General features: G+C 33.8%; 4 protein-coding genes and 1 long non-coding RNA gene across 5 annotated transcripts; 3 read left to right on the top strand and 2 right to left on the bottom strand.

The window, feature by feature from the left end:
- Positions 1 to 3,760: 3,760 nt before the first annotated feature.
- On the bottom strand, positions 3,761 to 5,168 carry LOC141390804 (serendipity locus protein delta-like). Its single transcript, XM_073963766.1, is given in 2 exon segments — positions 3,761 to 4,149; positions 4,151 to 5,168. Coding segments are annotated over 2 exon segments (1,233 nt in total). The 5' UTR covers positions 5,074 to 5,168; the 3' UTR covers positions 3,761 to 3,839.
- Positions 5,169 to 8,727: 3,559 nt separating this feature from the next.
- Positions 8,728 to 10,198, top strand: LOC141390802 (serendipity locus protein delta-like). The gene has a single exon (XM_073963764.1). The coding sequence runs from the start codon at positions 8,940 to 8,942 to the stop codon at positions 10,092 to 10,094; it is 1,155 nt and encodes a 384-aa protein (XP_073819865.1). The 5' UTR covers positions 8,728 to 8,939; the 3' UTR covers positions 10,095 to 10,198.
- Positions 10,179 to 11,030, bottom strand: LOC141390803 (sex-regulated protein janus-A-like). Its single transcript, XM_073963765.1, has 4 exons — positions 10,886 to 11,030; positions 10,661 to 10,831; positions 10,471 to 10,595; positions 10,179 to 10,410 (listed from the first exon to the last, which is right to left on the bottom strand). The coding sequence occupies exons 1-4, from the start codon at positions 10,941 to 10,943 to the stop codon at positions 10,318 to 10,320; spliced, it is 447 nt and encodes a 148-aa protein (XP_073819866.1). The 5' UTR covers positions 10,944 to 11,030; the 3' UTR covers positions 10,179 to 10,317.
- A 4,789-nt stretch (positions 11,031 to 15,819) lies between these two features.
- Positions 15,820 to 16,284, top strand: LOC141390801 (uncharacterized). The gene is made up of 3 exons (XR_012409475.1): positions 15,820 to 16,018; positions 16,074 to 16,190; positions 16,256 to 16,284. It is a non-coding gene; the product is annotated as an uncharacterized lncRNA (long non-coding RNA).
- A 3,637-nt stretch (positions 16,285 to 19,921) lies between these two features.
- On the top strand, positions 19,922 to 21,545 carry LOC141390800 (uncharacterized). Its single transcript, XM_073963763.1, has one exon. The coding sequence runs from the start codon at positions 20,050 to 20,052 to the stop codon at positions 21,493 to 21,495; it is 1,446 nt and encodes a 481-aa protein (XP_073819864.1). The 5' UTR covers positions 19,922 to 20,049; the 3' UTR covers positions 21,496 to 21,545.

Below are 21,545 nucleotides of genomic sequence, written 5' to 3'. Positions count from 1 at the left end.
CATACAAATTTCTTAAAATATACGAGAACGGAAATTGCAAAAACTCCAGCAGAAATGTCAAAATCAACGTATCAGCCACAGTTTATACAGTTGGCCATTCAGAGTTCTGTTAACAACATTTGACAACAAACATAATAGATTGTTCATTATTGTGATTTGATTTCCTTTGTATTTTATGTATTTGACAGCAAACTAAATAGTCAGGGCTAACTAGTTTGGGCTGAATGGCCAACTGTATAAACTGTGGTATCAGCTATAATATTAGATACCAAAACACATATGAACATACTTGCTGCTAGTTTCTACTAGGCCAAAATTGTATGGCAGAAAACAGGAGAAGAGGGTGTTATTCGGCGCTATTTTTGTTTAAAGAGAAGTGCAAGTCTTGCTAGATTTCGGAGTACGGGAACGGATTTCTATCACTAAACGGGAAAACTACTGCAAGTTCTAATATTTTGCAGGTGCTGAGCACAACTTTTATCTATCAAAATTTATAATTATGATGTCTCAACGATAAAATATTTTTTTATTTTTTCATTTGTTAGTACTATACATAATTAATACGATATATAGATAATTTTACGATAATGTTCGAAATAAAGTTGTAAAGTTCTATATTGTCGTATATTTTTGATGATTAATTCAATTTACAATAACTTGTTTTGAAAATTCATGTTCGATCAGCTGCGCATATGCATCTACCTTGATCAGTGTGATATGTTTGAAATCAACAAAAAATAAGTGTACACACCGGGGTGTATTTCAGGATTTCGTGAAATCCAGTTGATTTTGGAGCGCAAGTGTAAACTTGGCATTAGTGTTGTCGAATATAACATTCTAAAAATCCATTTTATAACCAAAGAAAATGTTTAATAATGGAATTTAACTATAAATACTAACATTTACTTAAGATCCAGAATAGATTATTCCTCTTTTGTTAACGTGTACAGCAATCAATTTGATTTTGCTTGTTAATTTTATATCCTACGAGAAAAAGTCGATCGATTTTTTTCCCATGCATGATAAGGATTAATTTCGCTTTAACAAAGATACAATATTCCAACCAAAATGATTGCTAGAGATAGGGAAGTTAATAAAATCGGGAAGAGAACTTCCAGTTGATTCATAAACATCGTAAATTAAAACAAAATACACATCAATCATACCTAGAAAAAGAGAATTCATATCTATCACACCTACAAATTTTGAGCATATTTACATACAAGAAAACTTCTATCGATTTTTATAACCTTACTTTCGATTTACATAAACTTACCTTCGAGTTTTATAAACTTACTTTCGATTTATATAAACTTAACTTCGATTTATACTTACCTGAAAGAGAACATAATAAGCCTGAAGGAAAAGAAACAAAAATTTACTTACCTTAATTTAAATCAATTGAATCTAAAAAGAAATTAAAAAAACTTACCTTATCTTAAAACATATTTTGAACTTAATGTTGTCGAATATAACATTCTAACATACTAGCTTTATTGTATTTTTTTATTTCATTTATATTGCTTTAATTTTTTTCTCGCTCAATTTGCGACATGTAAATGACCTTCTTATTTCGTCAATTTCCAATGTCAAATAGTTTTTTTTTTTTTGATTTTCTTGTTTAGTTTTCTCCTCTAAACCTTCGTTAGATTTAGTTTTCCAAATTTTAATTCACACTGTGCTAGGCTAGCTTAAGAATACATAAATAAAGAAATGAATTATAACGTTTTCCAAAAGTAGATAGTGTTTTCAGTAAACATGGAATAGAGAGAATTACGGGTAAGTGAGTGGGTGAAAAACCGTCAGTGTAGTCGATTAGGGGTATCCTTATAATAGTCAAAGTGATACCATGGTTGGGGAGGGTGACCAGGAACTTATTCATCTATCGTTCCTAGAGAAAGAGTCGCAGACACAACAATCAGTTTAATTTAACATTTGGTGGTTTTCCGTTTACTTCTAAATATTTCTAGTTCTTCTCAAGTTTGTTTCAGTCATGTTTCAGTTTTAGCTTCTAGCTTTTGTTTTTATTTTTTTTGCTAACAGCCGTGTCACATTCATACCCAGCAAAAAAGTTTGGAAGTAGTGCAATGCAGATGCAGTCCACACGGAGTTATGAAAATGCACTGCGCTCGATACATTTTGGAAGCACTCGCTTAAAGATCCCTAGCCAAGCAAGCCAATTTGTTGATCCCTACAGTCGCAGTATTTTTTTCTGAACACAAGAAAGAGTGTCAAAATTCTAAGAATTTGTTTTATAAAAACAAAGAAATACAAACTAAAGTTATGAACATTGCTGTAATTCACGAGACGCAAATTATTTTTGAAGTGGAGTTGGAGTTTTTTGGAAATCTGAACTGAAGTAGGAGGAAAAATGAAAAACCATTTGGATGATGAAGCAATATCAGTTGCGGTGTCACAAAAAGCAGAGCAGAGGAAGTAAACTCAGTTATGATCAAATTTAATGGAGAGTTTTTATAATTTGTATTAGTGTAATAAAGTTAATATTCTTGTTTACATGAATAAGCAATGTATTTTATTTATTTTGGGATGTTTGCAATGGCTTGCATTTTATAGCATCTTTAGACTGCATTTAAATTCAATTCAAAACACTACATCAAAGGTTGTGATTTGGATCGAAAATGGAGTGCATCCTAGTTGTGTGCCGTGGAAGCAAAATGGAGTGCATCCTAGCTGCGCGCTCTCTTGTAAAATTCATAGGTGAATTCATAGGAAAAGATGTACTCCAGCGGCAATTGTTCTAGTGATTTAACTGCATCCGCGGATGCAAACTTTTTGCTGGGTAGTACCTAGAACTTAACGCCATCTACCGACAGCCGATCAAAACATCAAAAAAATCCGGTGGTACTTGAATGTTGACGGTGGACACACAGGCGGTTGTTACAAAATCTAGAAAAAAAGTCAAATACCTGCCTGAAAGTCTGTATACACAAATATTGTTTGTTGTTCTCTCTCTCATTAATTTTGAAAATAGAAACATAAAAATTTACAGAAAATACCAAAATTTTTAGAATTAATGGAAAATATGAATGAAAAGTGTGCAACCAAATATAAATTATACAAAGTAAGGAAAAATAAATTATGTTTCTCTTAATTACGAATGGTGTCGTGGAAACGGGTATTGATATCGAATAAATAAAATAAATAATTCGTGTACGTATTTCGAGATGCGAACAACGTACTTCAAACGCTCGTGTGAATATGACATTACTTCAGACATCAACAATTCATATGGGAGCAGGTTACCATTTTCAAGAGTAAAGGAACAGACCAACACTGTCATAAATTGCCAATGTTTTGAATACATTCACATTTGTGACATCGCTCTTCTACGTCGGCACTGTCCTAGTTGTACGAATATGAACTATGTCACCCACACAGGCGACATCTATACCTAAATTACGGAAAAAAATTTAGCATGTTTGTTATTTTTAAATATTTCTTCGTTGTGGTTGGTCTGTTCCTTTGTCTGTGTTTAGACACACAAATTTCTCGGGAAAGTAAATTGAGTTTTTAGGGAGAGAGCGGAGAGGAAAGAGCTCCTCAATACTCTTTCCTACCCCCTATTGCCTAAAAACTGAATTTACTTTCCCGAGAAATTTGTTTGTCTAAACACGGACTTTACAAATTAATAAAAATCGATTATCCGTAACTCTTCCGATCCTGACGACATCGACCTCAATCTGTAAAAACATTTATGTTATCGGTGAATAACTAAAACAGCATTCCATATTCGCACAAGTTTTTAGATATTATAAACTATTTTATTTGTTGTCCATTTTTCTTATACCTAATATACGTACATATGTAGCAATTATTTCTTACGATTTTAGGATAACATCATTACCTTCTTCTAAATGCGGTTCTATACCATCTTTCTTTTCAAAAACGACAGAAGTGTTGTCCTCTACACTATCGCTGGAAACCAATAAACTAATAGCCTGTTCTGTTTCCTCCTTTGATTCATTTGGAGATGAAGTTGATTTTATCTCAACTGTGCTTGTAGGGCTTTGACGATCACTGTGAGTACTCAGATGCACTTTCAGCGTGTAACGTTCGGTGAACGATTTCGGACAGAGTGTACATTGATGTCTCGGCCGGTTCTCTTGGTGAATTAAAATATGATGATTATGTTTTACGAGATTTGAATGATTGATTGCATATACTACAAATGACTGGATTATCTTCGGCTTCATGGCGCAATCGGTGATTATACAGCATGTTATCCAGCGAAAATCGTTCTCCACACTTTTCGCATTGAAATTTTTTCTTATCCCAGTGAATACGCATATGACGCAGTGTATTAACTGGTCGCGAAAATCTTTTGGGACAATAACGACATTCGTTCTCAGTTTTCCCTTCATGAATGTTCATATGGAGTTCAAGGTATTCCTCATCTTTTCTCGATACTCCACAGATCTTGCACTTAAACTGTTTCCCATTGTGAAACTCATTTATATGACTCTGTAACAAGTATTTCGATGTAAACCAGGCTCCACAGGTCGGACAATCCTGTTGATTTCGTTTGCAGTCGTCACCTCCATTGCTTGTAGTCTCTATAGTCTCTACTAAGTCGAAATTTGCTTGGGTAGTGCCATTACTAAATCCTCCAGTTGAGTCGTCTATAACTTCTTCGATAACATCATCATCTACCTCAATCAGCTCTTCCTTTGTGTCTAGGTTGGGATTAAAGGCATCTTCCAAATTCGTATCACCTTCAAACTCTAGTTCAATTGTTATAGGCTCCTCAATTTCTAAATGTGATTGATTGGTTTTGTCCACTAGAGCATAGTGCAATTGACTCGTTAGACGCTTTTGGGAATTTAACAAATTTACCATCAAGTTGTCGTAGCTTGCGAGTTCCCGGAAACAACCGCCACACACATAAGTCCCGTTTTGGAAAATCAATTTATATTTTAGGCAGTTCGCGAGATGCTGGAGGACAAGATGCAATGGTTTTTGTGAAAAAGGAACAACTGTAGATAGGACGTCATAAAATTCGTCATTGCTTTTAACTGTGTTTTCCGAGCAGAGAAAGCAAACAATAGGTTCCATAGAATACAATTCTGAAATCGAGTAAACAAGTCTTATTCCAAATAAATAAATAAATATTTTCACTTCATTGCCACATGAACAGCTGTTAATGGTTAACGTTGCCACATGACAGTTAAGCCCATGGCAGAATTACCAACTAGAGTTGTATACTTCATGAACGAACTAGTTCAATTGAACGATTCATTGAAATGTGCGTATGAACTACATCCCAGCAAAAAGTTTGCATGCGCGGATGCAGTTGAATCACTAGAACAATTGCCGCTGGAGTACATCTTTTCCTATGAATTTTACAAGAGAGCGCGCAGGTAGAATGCACTCCGTTTTGCTTGCACGGCACACAGCTAGGATGCACTCCATTTTCGATCTAAATTACAGCCTTTGATTTAGTGTTTTGGATTTGAATTTAAATGCAGTCTAAAGATGTTATAAAATGCAAGCCATTGCAAATATCCCAAAATAAATAAAAAACATCGCTTATTCCTGTAAAACAAGAATATTAACTTTATTACATTAACACAAATTATAAAAACTCTCCATTAAATTTGATCGTAACTAAGTTTACTTCCTCTACTCTGCTTTTTATGACATCGAAATTGATATTGCTTCATCATCGAAATGGTTTTTCATTTTTCCTCCTACTTCAGTTCAGATTTCCAAAAAACTCCAACTACACTTCAAAAATAATTTGCGTCTCGTGAATTAAGCAATGTTCAGAACTTTAGTTTGTATTTCTTTATTTTTTATAAAACAAATTCTTAAAATTTTAACACTCTTTCATGTGTTCAAAAAAAAAGACTGCGACTGAAGGGATCAAAAAATTGGTTTGCTTGGCTAGGGATCTTTAAGCGAGTGCTTCCAAAATGTATCGAGCGCAGTGCATTATCATAACTCCGTGTGGACTGCATCGAAAGGTGTATTGAAATCCTAACTCTGCATTGCACTACTTCCAAACTTTTTTGCTGGGAGAATATAAACTATTTTGAATGCGAATTCCGATTTCTTGCTATAGACCTTGTATTTAGGTGAAAAAATAACTTTTTATCTTTTCACCAAAATACAAGCCTTAACTGACGCAAAACTTTTTTGTTTATTGTGCTTTCGGTTTTACATTGCACTGCATTTAGTCATGGTAGAACAAACCAGGTAAAGTTAATACTACAACAAATACAACTCAACAACAACCACAAAGAAATTTGTTTTTGTTTGTATACGTTAGTGTCAATGTACATGTAAACAAAATAAGGAAATGTCTATAAATTATTGGAATTTAAAAAACTAATAATTTTTCACATTTGATTGAATATTTTGGAAAACACGAATGAAAACTCGTTACATTTTCAATTTGAATGTTTCCATATCATTCCACTAAATGCATAATTTCTCGCAAAATGTAGAATTATTGCAAAAATGTTTGGGGTCGCTGGTAATTCATTGAAAAAAGAGAAGCTGTTTCAATCATTTGCTTTTGAAAACAAATAAGCCAATGTTTATTAGGGCTTTATTCTTTTCAAGTTAAACAAAATACCACACATTTTAACAAATATTGTACAGCCTCTATAAGCGGTGTTTTAGTGTGCGGCATGTCGTTCGGACCTGGAGGAGATTACATGTCAATGATATGAAGGAGTCTTTATGGGAAATAGTTTTTTTCTGATGAATAAATTTGTTCTTCAAAAAATATATATCCCTAATATACATCGAACAAATAAATAAATATATAAAATGTCGTATGGAATTTGACACTAGCATTACTGCACGGTTCAGTCAGCTGTGTATTGCTGCTACCTTTTCTTGTTCTACCATGGCATTTAGTAAATCCTGCAAAAGTTTTAATGTAAACACGACTTATGCCACATGCTAAAACGTTCACTAATTTATTTCCATTTTATAAATATATGTATATTATTTTTATAAAAGAGGGACTAGAATACAAGAATTGAAAAAAATGCGTTGTTTTGTCGCAAATTGTGTATGCACAGATTATCAATAAGAATAAGTTAACAGCACAAAGTGGATGGCGAAGAAGAAGAATTTGACGCAAATTTTGACCACCAGTTGGAAACCAGAAAATTGGAAACTTTGTTCTACAAAAAACTGACCTGGTACATATGGAGTATGCTTTTTCATTGAGACTTTGCGTTGAGACTTTTGCTTTTTCATGCTTTTTCATATTCCGTTGAGACTTTTGTGTACGTTTTGATATTGTGGCTTCCAGAGCCAATTTTCTGTGTTGACCACCAGTTGGAAACCAGAAAATTGGAAATTTTGTCCTGCAACATATAGAGTATGCCAAAATGCTCATAAGGACTCCCTCTTTCATATTCCGTTGAGACTTTTGTGTAAGTTTTTATATTGTGGCTTCCAGAGCCAATTTTCTGTTCTGACCACCAGTTGGAAACCAGAAAATTGGAAACTTTGTTCTACAAAAAACTGACTTGGAACACATGAGGTATGCCAAAATGCTCGTGAGGGCTCCCTCTTTCATTTGGCGTTTAGACTTTTGTGCACGTTTTTATATTGTGGCTTCCAGAGCCAATTTTCTGTCCTGAACTGACTTGGAACACATGGAGTGTACCAAAATGCTCGTGAGGACTCCTTCTTTTGTTTTATGTATAGTTTGTTGTGTATGTTTACACATTGGAGCTTATTTTTTAATTAATAAATAAATTTAATTTTTATATTCGTCCCCACAGTTGGAAAAAACGTATTAAATGCACATTTTTGGCTTTCTGTGTCACCCTGTATTTTTCGATAACTTTTGTTATCGTTGCTAACTTTCCTTGCTAACTTCACGCAGGTAATAATACAACATTTCATCTCAGTTTAGTGGTAATGCAAAATCGACCCCTATAGCATAGTACACATGGTCCAACAAAACTGACAGTCATCGAGGTCTATTTCGTTAATATCAAAGTCTAGCTGAATAATTACTTTTCTAATCACTAAATTATACCTTAAATGTTGTATTTCAATCATTTTTAGCTAACAAAAAGTTTTTATTTGCCAGAAAATTGCCGTAAAAGTACGTTGACTGTCAGTTTTGTTGGACCGTGTGTACTATGCTTATAACAAATGTTGACGTAGAGCTGGCAAAAAATCGATGGCACTATCGATAATATCGATTATTATTTAAGAATTCAATATCGATAGATAGTTTTGCCTATCGTTATTATCGGAATAAAAACCCCTAACCTGAAATCCAGTGAAATAAATAGAAATTTCGCTGCTTTTCGGTTATGTGTGTGTAAGAAAGTTAGTCCGTAGTCACACGTACACATTTTTCGGTAAAATGAAATGTATTTTTTTACATTTTTTATAAAATTAAAGTAGTTTTTTATTCTCCTTTACATTTCTGTGAACTACTTTCAAGAAAATCATTGACATTTCCGCCACTTTATCTCCAAATTAATGGCGATGACAACTTAACGATTATATCGATAGCAATCGATATTTTAAAACATTATATCAAAAATATCTAATGTTGGGAATATCGATGGTTTGCCAGCTCTATGTTGACGTTTAAAGTGTACAACAAGAGGTTTTTTGTTGTTGCCATTTGACGAATATGTTACCTTCGGCCCAGTGTATATTTTTTGGGAGAAGGCTGGCAACGCTGATGACAGCAATCTTTCTACAGTGCTGCCTACTTAGGTTAGGGAAAATCGTCTAACGAACGGGGTTCGATGCGAAAAAGTTGAGAATGACGGAATCAAGCAACCCAGCTGGTATAATTTGATAGTAGATATTGGAGATATTGGCTTGGCGTGAATTTGTAAACAGAGAAAAGGAATTAATTTTTCAATAATTTCCTTAATTTCGCGGTATTTTTAATATTCCAAACTGAAAGGTAGAGAACAACAAGGAAAATGAGCCGCCAAATGTGTCATATATGTCACGAAAGCAACTACAAGCTACTGCACAATGAAGAAGTGTATAAGGCGAGAGCACACAAATCTAAGAAAACTATCCAAGATGTTATACGCCACATTTCCAGGGTAATAAAAGTAACATTCAACGTTCCAGCGAGAGCGCGCGTCTGCATTTCATGTTATAAGGAACTAGTCCGATACGATTGTTATGTTGTGGAATTACTACAGGTTCAGAAGATTATAACGGATAAAATTCATAATAGGGTTAAAGGGTTTACGAAGACTCCATCTACAGCAACATTAACATCTGAGATGCAACAAACGGATGATATGACCGAAAATGAACATATTGAAAAAGAAGATGAGTGCATTGACTCCGAAGTGGATGAAACTAAGGATGACAATGCTTTTAATAGTGACGAAATAATAGAAGAATCTGAGTTTTTCGATGATGAATTTGATGATCCAGAATATGACAATATAACTTCAACTGGAGATGTTCGGTGTCCAGTATGCAACATGAATTTTGTCAATCAGAAAGAAGTTGATTCGCACTTGGACAATGATCATAAAACCCGGGTCACCTGTAGCGAGTGTGGAGTGCAGGTGCGAAATGAAGAGTATTTAGTACTTCACATGAACATTCATAATGGAAAGACAGAAACGGAATGTAGTTTTTGCGACAAAAAATATGCCCGTCGAGCCAACGTTATTCGTCATATGGAAATCCATTTCGACAAAAAGAAACATCAGTGTGAACGTTGTGGAATGTTCTTTTCTCAATCTACAGTGTTCTTCAATCATCGTCTGCAACATGAAGCAGAGGACAATCCTCTTATTTGCCCCGTTTGTAGTCAGACCTTTAAAACGAAAAGAACATATAAACGACATATGATTACCCATCAAGACGATAGACCACGATACGGTTGCGAAGTCTGCGGTAAAGTATTTGTTGACAAATATACTCTTAAAATGCACATGCAGACTCATCACCAAGGAGACGAGAACGGAACTCCCAAGAAAAAACAGAAGCAGAATGAGGAACAGGAGCAGGTTCTTTTTACGTGTGTTATATGTCAAGATATTTTCCTAATGCGAGATTTGTTCAATGAGCACATGCAAAATGAGCATGATGTAGTAATGGACACATAAATACTGTTTTTAATGCATTGAAAACCATATTTTTTAAGAAATATACCTTTGTATGTATAGAACAGAAATAAAAACTTGTTATTCTTGCAGATACCACGAAGTAATCATCATTTATTCTTTATATTATTCAAAATAAATTCATTGCTACACATCTTTTAAATATTTGTTTAATACATGATGCATCCCTAATATAATAATAATATACACATATATTTACAAAATGTTAATAACCTTCATCGGAAATTTCAATAGTATAATCCGAGTAAGTTTTCAGTAGAATCTTCCTTGATTCAGAGTGGTCGGCTTTTCCATATCCCTAGAAGCAAAAGATCTCTTTAAAATGCATTTTTAAGATTATGTACTGATTGCATTTTACCTGTGAATAACCATAAACTTTAATAAGTTTTGCCGATGGGTTGTGCTCAATTCTGCCACCGCCTAAACATTCTGTATCCAAACCCAAACCTTGACATGAGGTGCTGGCACGTTCATATATATCAGCTATAACTCAATTTATTAAAACCAACTGATCTATGTACATATGTATTTAAAACGTTCTAACTTACAGTGCCATTCGCAGTCGGCATAACCCCTAACTATTAGTTTGCTGGGTTCCACACCATCAGCTTGCTGTTTGCCGTATACTTTTATTAGTACATATTTAAAAATACCTTCTTCGATATCCACATCTCTAACAGCTTCTAATTTAGGGTCGCCCATTTTTAATTGCCTGCAAACTTTACAATCAAGGACATTAGAAAGCCATATATTTCGGAATCCTGTCAACTTACCGATTCCTAATGAAATAGGTCGACTTGATGCAAAGCGGTGAAGAACAGTCTTCAACATGTCTGTGACACAACCAACAGTTGATTGCGAAGTTTAATAGTCATACCTAAATGGCGGCACGACGTACATTCAACTCATGGCCCAATTAGTCGATGGTCAGACTAGCAAGGTTTCTTGAAACCAATTTCGTTAAAGTTTCTTTGCAAGTTTAGTTAGTGTCCACACACTTTAAGGTGAAATTTAAGATTTTTGCGTGTCCTCTTTATTTTACCAATCGCGTTTGTTGTGTTTCTCATACCAATAAAAAGAAAACGAACATAAATAAACTAAAAAACAATACAAAAAAATTAATATTAAAAATTGATATTAATATTTAAATTTTCACTATTTCATTAATTAGTCCCGGTCCATACTAGTGTGATTTCATTGAAAAAATTGCATGAAATTATGTGTCTCTAGATCGACCTCCACAGTAGAGTAAAATCATAAAATTGCGGTAGTGGGGAATTCGATTTAAGAACACATAATTTCATGAAACTTTTTAATAAAATTCACGTTAGTGTGGACCGGGACTTAAATGTTTTTATTAAAGGTCTGGGTACATAAGTTACCTCGCCTGGTTGCCTTGCTTTTCTGCTTCATTTCTGACATAACATAAAATGACATGACATAAAAATTCTAAAATTTTTTAACAGCTTGCCACCTGAGCTTAAAACATTTAGCTTTTTCTCGAAAACTTATAAGAGGAAGCTGATATTATATGCCCAATCTCATGAACTTTAAATTAGTGTTTTCATATTTCATTTCATTTGTTTTCTACTGTGTTACTTTGCAAAACTGGGATGTTGATTTAATTTTTAATGTTATTATTTTTCCTTATTTAATTTAGTGTTAAAAAAATTCCCTTAATCACAAATTTCCTTATTTTTAATATACAAAGAAATATTGTTAGCTATAAGCAAACTGCGAGTAGTTAATGTTTAGATGTTTTTTGGAACCGCTCATGGCCTAAATTAAAATAAAAGAATAAAGAAGGCCGAGCAAATTTCGAATTAGGTTGCCCTTTTCTTCTTTATTCTTTTATTTTTGTTATGTCAACAATGAAGCAGGAAAGCAGGGCGATCAGGTGAAGCAGCTTATGTACCCAGGCCTTAATTCTTTTTATGCTTGTTTTTTTTTTTTTTTTGTTAACGTTTGCTTGAGAAAATAAAGATGAAAGAACATGGAAGAAAAAAACTTGCAACGAATAGCAAGAAGAGGCAACACAACCCAGCAAAAAGTTTGCATCCGCGGATGCAGTTAAATCACTAGAACAATTGCCGCTGGAGTACATCTTTTCCTATGACTTCACTTATGAATTTTACAAGAGAGCGCGCAGCTAGGATGCACTCCATTTTGCTTCCACGGCACACAGCTAGGATGCACTCCATTTTCGATCCAAATCACAGCCTTTGATGTAGTGTTTTGTATTGAATTTAAATCGGCCTAAAGATGCTATAAAATGTAAGCCACTGCAAATATCCCAAAATAAATAAAATACAATGCTTATTCGTGTAACACAAGAATATTCACCCTTATTACGGTTGGCGTAGTCGTAGACGTTCAAGTGACGTAGACGTTGTCGTAGGCGTAGACGTTGGCGTAGTCGTAAGATACATTTTTATATGATGAAAAATTATATACAACGACATTTTTTGTCTTTTATAGCATTTTATGTCCTTAAAAAATCGAAAGAAATACATTTGTAATTGCCAGAACGCATTTCTTGGTTTAAATACAACATTTATTTTTTTGATACGACAAATCGGTATTACGTATGGCGTAACACGACAAATTGGTATTACGTATGGCGTTGAAATACGAGGAAAGAGTCGTGACCGATTTTGTAAACGACAGCATATAAAAATAAAAACAAATTAATTTCAAAAGAATTGTTTGGCAATGATTGTTAAAATATATTGAAAAATAACTATAATAAATACAAATTTTACTACTTTGATTCATTTGCGTAAGATAAATTTCGTGTCTTTATCAGATGACAAACTTTCTATTGAAAATTTGTTAGAGTACTCATATACCGATTGATGCAATGTAAATTTCTTAGTTCTTGCTCAAAAGATGATTTCAAACGAATTGTTTTACAATTAAAAAATATATATTTTTTAAATTTTGTATGAGAAAAAAATTGTCGTTGTCGTAAATGTTACGTGGTACCAAAAAATATCCCTACGACAACGACTACGCCAACGACCACAAAAACGTCTACGCCAAACACTTATTTTGATTGTAAAAACTATAGGGTTAGTTTTTCTTCTGAATTAAAAGTTTAAAAATGATCTACTAATAATTCTAATTATGTTTGTTACCAAAAGAATTCTTTAAAAATTGAAATTTTTGCTTTTTTGTTCAAAAACATACAAAATACCAATTAGACGTTACGACACGTCAGCTTGCAATTTTGGATACGACAACGCCAACCGTAATAAGGGTGATTAACTTTATTACATTAACACAAATTATAAGAAGCTCTCCATTAAATTTGATCGTAAGTTAAGCTGAGTACACACGATCAGTTTTGACTGTCGATTTTTCGCATTTATCGATAACTGTCCAACCATCCAGCAACCACAAAATATTTTGTGGTTGCCTGATGACTGACAAAAATGAACGGCCACACTGGCAATCAACCGAATATTTGAGCAAAACTGACAGTCAAAACTGATCGTGTGTACCCCACTTTAGTTTACTTCCTCTGTTCTGCTTTGTATGACACCGCAATTGATATTTGGTCAGTTCCAGTACTGCACATTTCTACACATTTTTACTATTTTTTCGATAACATAAAGGAAAAATCGGTTTTTTTGTAATGTAAACTGTCAAAATTTTCGCCAAATGGTCTCTTGTTGTCTCTTTTTATCGCTTGTGTTTGCCTATAAAGTGTAGACATGCTATCTCTTACTTACCGAATCATATGGTTTTTTGTTTCGATTTTTCATGACGAATTCCTAGTTTTTTGACGTTTTAGATTCGATCAGCTGGGCTGAGGCATCTACCTTTCTAATTGTACCATGGCAATTGGTTTGTTCCAGTACTACACATTTCTACACATTTTTACTCCGATAATGGGTACTTTACACGATATGTATTTTACATATGGGTTGTCACTTTGCGTATACATTTTGTATATAAAAAGTGACAACCCATATGTAAAATACATATCGTGTAAAGTACCCATTATCGGAGTAAAAATGTGTAGAAATGTGTAGTACTGGAACAAACCAATTGCCATGGTACAATTAGAAAGGTAGATGCCTCAGCCCAGCTGATCGAATCTAAAACGTCAAAAAACTAGGAATTCGTCATGAAAAATCGAAACAAAAAACCATATGATTCGGTAAGTAAGAGATAGCATGTCTACACTTTATAGGCAAACACAAGCGATAAAAAGAGACAACAAGAGACCATTTGGCGAAAATTTTGACAGTTTACATTACAAAAAAAGTTGCTTTGTTGTAGCAATTTGCCGATGCATCTACCTTTTTTATTGTACCATGCTTTATTCACTAAGTCGATGGTCAGACTAGCACGATTTCAACATGGCGACGTCAAGTTTATAGGCGAGGGGTATGAAGTAGTGAAACCCATGTACATGGTTTTCTGTGTTTGTTGTGTTGCCTCTTCTTGTTATTCGTTGCTAGTTTTTTCTTTCCATTTTCTTTCATTTTTATTTTCTCAAGCAAAAGTTAACAACAAAACAAGCATAAACAAATTTAATAAAACATTTAATTAATGAAATACTAACAATTTAAGTATTAATTTAATTATTAATGTTAATTATTTTGTGTTGTTTTTTAGTTTATTTATGTTTGTTTTGTTTTTTTATTGGTGTGAGAAACACAACAAACGCGAATGGTAAAATGAAGAGGACACGCAAAAATCTTAAATTTCACGTTTCCGTGTGTGGACACTAACGAAACTTGAAAAGAAACTTTATCGAAATTGGTTTCAAGAAACCTTGCTAGTCTGACCATCGACTAATTGCTACAACAAAGTCGATGGTCAGACTAGCACGATTTCAACATGGCGACGTCAAGTTTATAGGCGAGGGGTATGAAGTAGTGAAACCCATTTACATGGTTTTCTGTGTTTGTTGTGTTGCCTCTTCTTGTTATTCGTTGCTAGTTTTTTCTTTCCATTTTCTTTCATTTTTATTTTCTCAAGTAAAAGTTAACAACAAAACAAGCATAAACAAATTTAATAAAACATTTAATTAATGAAATACTAACAATTTAAGTATTAATTTAATTATTAATGTTAATTATTTTGTGTTGTTTTTTTAGTTTATTTATGTTTGTTTTGTTTTTTTATTGGTATGAGAAACACAACAAACGCGTATGGTAAAATTAAGAGGACACGCAAACATCTTAAATTTCACGTTTCCGTGTGTGGACACTAACGAAACTTGAAAAGAAACTTTATCGAAATTGGTTTCAAGAAACCTTGCTAGTCTGACCATCGACTAATTGCTACAACAAAGCAACTTTTTTTGTAATCATGGTACAATTAAAAAGGTAGAAACAACGGCGAATTTCTACAACAAAGCAACTTTTTTTGTAATGTAAAATGTCAAAATTTTTGCCAAATGATATCTTGTTGTCTCTTTTTATCGCTTGTGATTGTCTATAAGGTGAACACATGCTATATCTTACTTACCGAATAATGTGCTGTTTATATTAGAGCATTTTGCAGGGTTAACCTTTTTTATGAGGATTGAAATATAAGCAATGGAATTGACATTTAAAACCCAGTCGGTTTGTTAAATCCGGTTATATATAAACGGGGTATAATATGGTTTTTTGTTTTGATTTTTTATGGCTAATTCCATGGTACAATTATTACAGGTAAAAGCAAGTGTTGTTGTACAACAATCCATACAACAACCACATAGAAATTTGTTGTTGTACGTAATACTAGTGTCAATCTAATTTTTCAAAAATGTAAACAAAATATGAAATATAAATACATACATATGTTTTGAAGTTTCATAATTGTAAATTAAAAAAATGAATAAAAACTAATTAAATTAAAATCAATAACGTTTCTGCTTGGTATGTTCCGTAAAAATGTTGACAGTAGTAAGTATTAATGCATCTAAATATCCAGAATAAAATAATTCATAGTTTATTTCAGATTATCCCAAAAATTGTTGGCTGAAGTTCCTAGATGCAAACTTGGTTCACTATTTTCATCCCTACAGGTGTAAGGATAAAAAGTGGTAACGAAAGGAGAGTGTCAACGTGCATTATAGTAAGTTTAGATTTTCTGAACGTGGGTTATGGTCTGTTTAATCCATTGCTTGACGTTTTGTGTAGCTAAAAACAACAACCACATAGGATTGCTTTGTCGATGGTCAGACTAGCAAGGTTTCTTGAAACCAATTTCGTTAAAATTTCTTTTCAAGTTTCGTTAGTGTCCACACACGTTAACGTGAAATTTAAGTTTTTTTCGTGTCCTCTTTATTTTACCATTCGCGTTTGTGGTGTTTCTCATACCAATAAAAACAAAACAATCATAAATAAACTAAAAACAGCACAAAATAATTAACATTTATAATTAAATTAATATTAATACATAGTTAAATTTTCACTATTTCATTAATTTAATGGTTTTATTAAATCTTTTTATGCTTGCTTTGTTGTTAACGTTTGCTTGAGAAAATAAAAATGAAAGAAAATGGAAGAAAAAATCTTGCAACGAACAACAAGAAGAGGCAACACAACAAACACAGAAAACCATGTACATGGGTTTCACTACTTCATACCCCTCGCCTATAAACTTGACGTCGCCATGTTGAAATCGTGCTAGTCTGACCATCGACTTTCGTGATGCCAACCACAGCAACACCTGAGACTAGACTGCTGTTCTGACACCTCTTCCTTAGCATGTGCCAGTAGCAAAACAACAAGCTAAGACAGATTTTGAGAAATTTAATTATACTGAAATGTCCACCACCGATTTGGTACAGAATTCTGGCAGAATGTGAGTGGAAATTATTTGCATTATAACAAATGCTTAAAATTAATCTTTTTCTAACTATAGCATCTATCAGGTCCATTATGAATTGAAAGACAAAGATTTCCGCTATGAGATGAGTTTGGTTGGCAAAGAAACAAATGGAGTACACCGTCTAAATTAAACATTTCGGAAATCTTTTATGACGACATCGCAGCTAAATATGAGATCGGACGAAGCATACATATGTGGGACCTTAAGTCATATTTGAAAATATTCCGACTCAATTGGATAGAGCAACGTACACGTTTCAATTTTTATTAAAGTATACATTGCTAAATACATATGTTTTCAAACCAGAATTTGTGCATTATTGACAATGTTGTAAGGTATCACCTTTTTATTATACGCATTTAACGTGAACATCAGACTAAAATTGCTATTGCAGCCATGAAACAGTATAAATTGAGTCTGAATAAATGTTGCAGTTCTATTAACAAGATGCAGTCGCAAAAGAAGTTTAAAACGCATTGCTAATTATACATTTTTACAGTTAAAAATATCATTTATAGATGGACTCAAATATCGATTACAATTTAATCAATAATCAAATTTATGTTTATGCATTTTATTAAAATTAACTATTATATACATTTGCATTAAAACAATATACATCGACTAATATTGAAACTTAATATTAGGAAAATTCGCGTAAACATCTATTAAACATTCAAAATAAAAAAATTATGTTTATAATACAAGAAGCAGCCAAATTCGATCTTAAAATGCATTAGGAAGTCTGTCATTTGTATGCTCTCTCAATATAACAAATATTAAAAATACACTCCCAATAGCGTACAACAATAAAAAAGGGCAACCACGTTTTGATGAAGCCCACAACACTAACATATCTGCCACAGAAGAATATCCATGCGGCTAACTTTACCATGGAACTTTACAACTGGAATCTTTGTAGCGCATACAATTTAATGCAGTCGCTACATGCGAATGGCAATTGTCACAGAAGAGATTGTGCATTCGTGTGCCATAAAACACGGAAGCTTTAGATACTGCTTCGTCCCACATTAAAGATCATCCCTCAACATTATTGGGACTTAAAAGTAAATAACGGGTAGGTCTCGCAAATCCCATGTTGTCTTCCGATACAAAATATGGTCCAACGAAATCTCTTATAATGCCATTTGACATGCAAATACCAAAAACTGCTGTTTGATATCTCCCTGCTAGGGATATTTAGAACAAATCTGCTTCGCCATAGTTAGCCAAAATAACACGGCTGAGGTTCCGTAATAAAAGGCTAACCATACTCTGAACTTATCTTATTCCGTATAATTCACAGTGCATCCAATATATTGAGATTCCATTCATAATGTTTTCAATCAGATCCTTGTCTGCAATGAGATATTTTTACATGCATAAATACCCACTTTACCATGAATAAATATAGCACTGACCTGTATCCGCAAATTCCTGGCACACCATTTTAACGGCACACCTTTTGTTCTCTTACACCATTTGCTGATCTATTTATTCGAAGTTAGCCGTGAAGTCTATAACTTCAAAAATATGTGTTTTATGTTTGTTTATCAGAAAGTAAAAAACAAAAATATTAATTGACAATTAACGAAAAGAACAACATGTATTAAACTTCATATTGTTTTTGACACTAGTATTACGTGTCAATCTAATCAGCTGGGACTTGCTTTTACCTGTATTATTGTACCATGGGCTAATTCCTAGTTTTTTGTAGTGTTGGGCAATCTCGTTCATTGAGCGGATCGATCTTTTTCATTCCGTTCACCAAAAAGATCCGGGTCGTTTACTTCGTTCGTTGGCTCTTTTTCGTTCAACAATACATTTGACTGTATTATTTTCTTTTAAAGTCGTTCGTTCTCTGCTGCATATGACTCCGTCGTTCTTTTCTCCGAATCGTTCTTTTGAAAATGTTCGTTCACGAATGACACAACTGTTGTGTTACTTGCTTGTTTGTGTGCTAATGGGGGTGGTTTTGTTTCTGCTGAAGCAGAATGGCATAGTGGTGGTGGTTTTGATATGAAAGAACCAGATGAACGAATGATGCAGAAGAAAGATATGACCGAGATGTGCTACTGAATGAGGTGAGTTACTGAGCGAGAGTAGCTCTCTGAATCATTGTTTTTGTGTGGAAAATTGTGCTGCTTGCGCTAACGCAGCGTTTGTTTAGAGTTTGACTGCAAAACCAATGCTGCTAATTTTGTAAGCAGCAATGACTCGTCCATCGGGGATCTAAATGAACGATATAAAAGAATGAGCTGGATACGGATCCGTTCGTTCTTTTCACGGAATCGTTCCTTTGAGCCGGTTCGTTCATGAACGACGCAACTCTACTGTCAGCTGATGTTTGTTTACGTATACATACAAAATAACTAATAAAGTCGTGTTTAACACTTTTACAATTTCTCGCATGAGATATCGTCCCCTCTTTGCTCATATTGGTATATTTTACACACAGGGATACATTTTTGTATCAAGGTATCAAGCGTACTTTTTGTTAAAAAAGTGTCTAATGTAAAAAAATAAATAATTTTATGATTTTCAAATAACTTTAGATTTGTTAACTCCATAAAATCTCATGCGACTAATCGTAAACGTGTAAAACACGACAAACTCTGTTGCAAAAACAGTTGCAACTTTTGGTACTTTTTGAGTAGAGTTGGATTTTTTTGCACAAATACCGAATACAACACTGTATTTTTGGTGGATTTGTGCCGGATTTAAAATAAACCCAGTCGTGAGAGGATTTAATTTGTGTATGGCAAATCTGGTCAGATTTGACCAGATTAAGCAATAAATCCTCATAAAGTGGGTTAACCCGGCAAAAAACTATAGTGTAACCGCACTATAACAGTGCTATTACTCCTATAATATCGATAGGCAAAACTATCTATCGATATTTAATTTTTAAAAAACAATCGATTTTATCGATAGTGCCATCGATTTTTTGCCAGCTCTAGTCAATAGTCGACTACGATTTTTAGCAATTTTACGGCTAATAATCGATTAACCGAAATCTATTTTACGTATCCCTAGTGTAAACAAAAATTTTGCCGTTTATTTTCACTGGATAATTATTAATTTTAACTCTTTTTCCAAGATGTCCCAATCCATCATGGGAGAATTTGTTCGTTGTTTTCTTTGTCGTAAAAAACATACGACGCCCCACAAAATAATTGATGGAAGTATTTGTCCATCCTCCAAAAAGAGTGTGAAAACAGTCCTCTTACACTTGGCTCGGTGTGGAAAATTTCAGTTGCTGGTCGCTAGAGGAGAATGGTTGTGTCGTCAATGTTATACTAAAATTGTGGACTATGACACAACATTCATGCATCTCACAAGGAAACAGAAGTCACTTACTACTTTGATCGAGAAAGCTGTCACAACAATTGACAGTGATATTGAAGCAGAATGTCTCCAAGAAATGTCTCACATGGAAGAAATCAATGACGAACACTTTTTCGACGATGCTAATGTTTCCGATCGGGAAATAGCCGAAACAATTTTCGAAGTAATAGGAGGAAAGAATGGAAAAAGGAAAAAAATTGCACACCACGATAAATCAAAACATCGAAGAAACCCCGAGTCGGATACTGACAGCGGGGAGGAAGACGGTGAACCACTGGGAGAGAATGAAACAATTCAGTGCAACCTATGTGCAATGAGATTTAAAAATCGCACCCACCATCAAAGGCATGTCGTTCAAGTCCACAAAAAGTTCAGTTGTGAAATGTGTTCCTTTAGCCACAGGAACGAAGACTATGTCATGCTCCATATGAATATACACGAAGGAAAGAGTGAAAACCAGTGCCGTTTTTGCAATAAAGAATTCACCACCAAAATAAGTACAATAAGGCACATGGAAGTGCACATGGACACCAAGAAGTATCAATGTGATAAGTGTGGTTTGGTTTTCTCCCAGACAACAGTGCTCTATAATCACAAGCTGCAACACGAAGCTGAAGAGAGGCCACTACGTTGCGAAATATGCAATCAAATATTTAAGACCAAGCGGACGTTTCGACATCATATGGTCACTCATCGGGCAGATAGACCTCGTTATAGTTGTGAATATTGTGGGAAGACTTTTACTGAAAAATATACTCTTAAGGTACACAAACGTACACATCCCGAAGCTGGTGCATCAGCAGTAAACCAAAATGATCCCGGACAACTCCAATATCGAGATCACCAAACAGATGCCATGCAATATCAGGAACATCAAGTACAATCATACAATAACTCACAAGTAGAATATACACAACCAACACAATCTCATCAACCGTCGACTTCTTCGAATAACAGTGGAACGAAATTTGGTTGCATTATTTGTGACCAGCAGTTTAATAATAAGGACAATTTAAATAAACACATGGAGAAAGAGCATGATGTAATATTAAAATCTCTGAGTATTGCAAATTTTACTCAATACGAGGTCGTAACAAATGAATCGCGTAAAGCTTGCCACATATGCGGTCAAATATTCAGTGCTCAGCATAATTTAGATTACCATTTAGTAAATGTACATCAGGCTACATTAAAATAGCCAAGTCTATATAATATTGATATGTATAAATAAAAATGTCAACATTAAAC

Source organism: Musca autumnalis, unplaced genomic scaffold, assembly GCF_047663935.1.
Source record: "Musca autumnalis isolate F117 unplaced genomic scaffold, ASM4766393v1 scaffold_1, whole genome shotgun sequence".
Lineage (NCBI taxonomy): Eukaryota > Metazoa > Arthropoda > Insecta > Diptera > Muscidae > Musca > Musca autumnalis.
The sequence above is the reverse complement of the archived record's forward strand: the minus strand, read 5'-3'. Positions and strand labels throughout refer to the sequence as shown.

Coding starts and splice junctions, on each gene's coding strand:
- LOC141390802 (XM_073963764.1), top strand. CDS start 8,940: ATGAGCCGCCAAATGTGTCATATATGTCACGAAAGCAACTACAAGCTA.
- LOC141390803 (XM_073963765.1), bottom strand. CDS start 10,943: ATGTTGAAGACTGTTCTTCACCGCTTTGCATCAAGTCGACCTATTTCA. Junction 10,832..10,885: donor ACCTATTTCATTAGGAATCG/GTAAGTTGACAG, acceptor TTGATTGTAAAG/TTTGCAGGCAATTAAAAATG. Junction 10,596..10,660: donor TGCCGACTGCGAATGGCACT/GTAAGTTAGAAC, acceptor ATTGAGTTATAG/CTGATATATATGAACGTGCC.
- LOC141390800 (XM_073963763.1), top strand. CDS start 20,050: ATGTCCCAATCCATCATGGGAGAATTTGTTCGTTGTTTTCTTTGTCGT.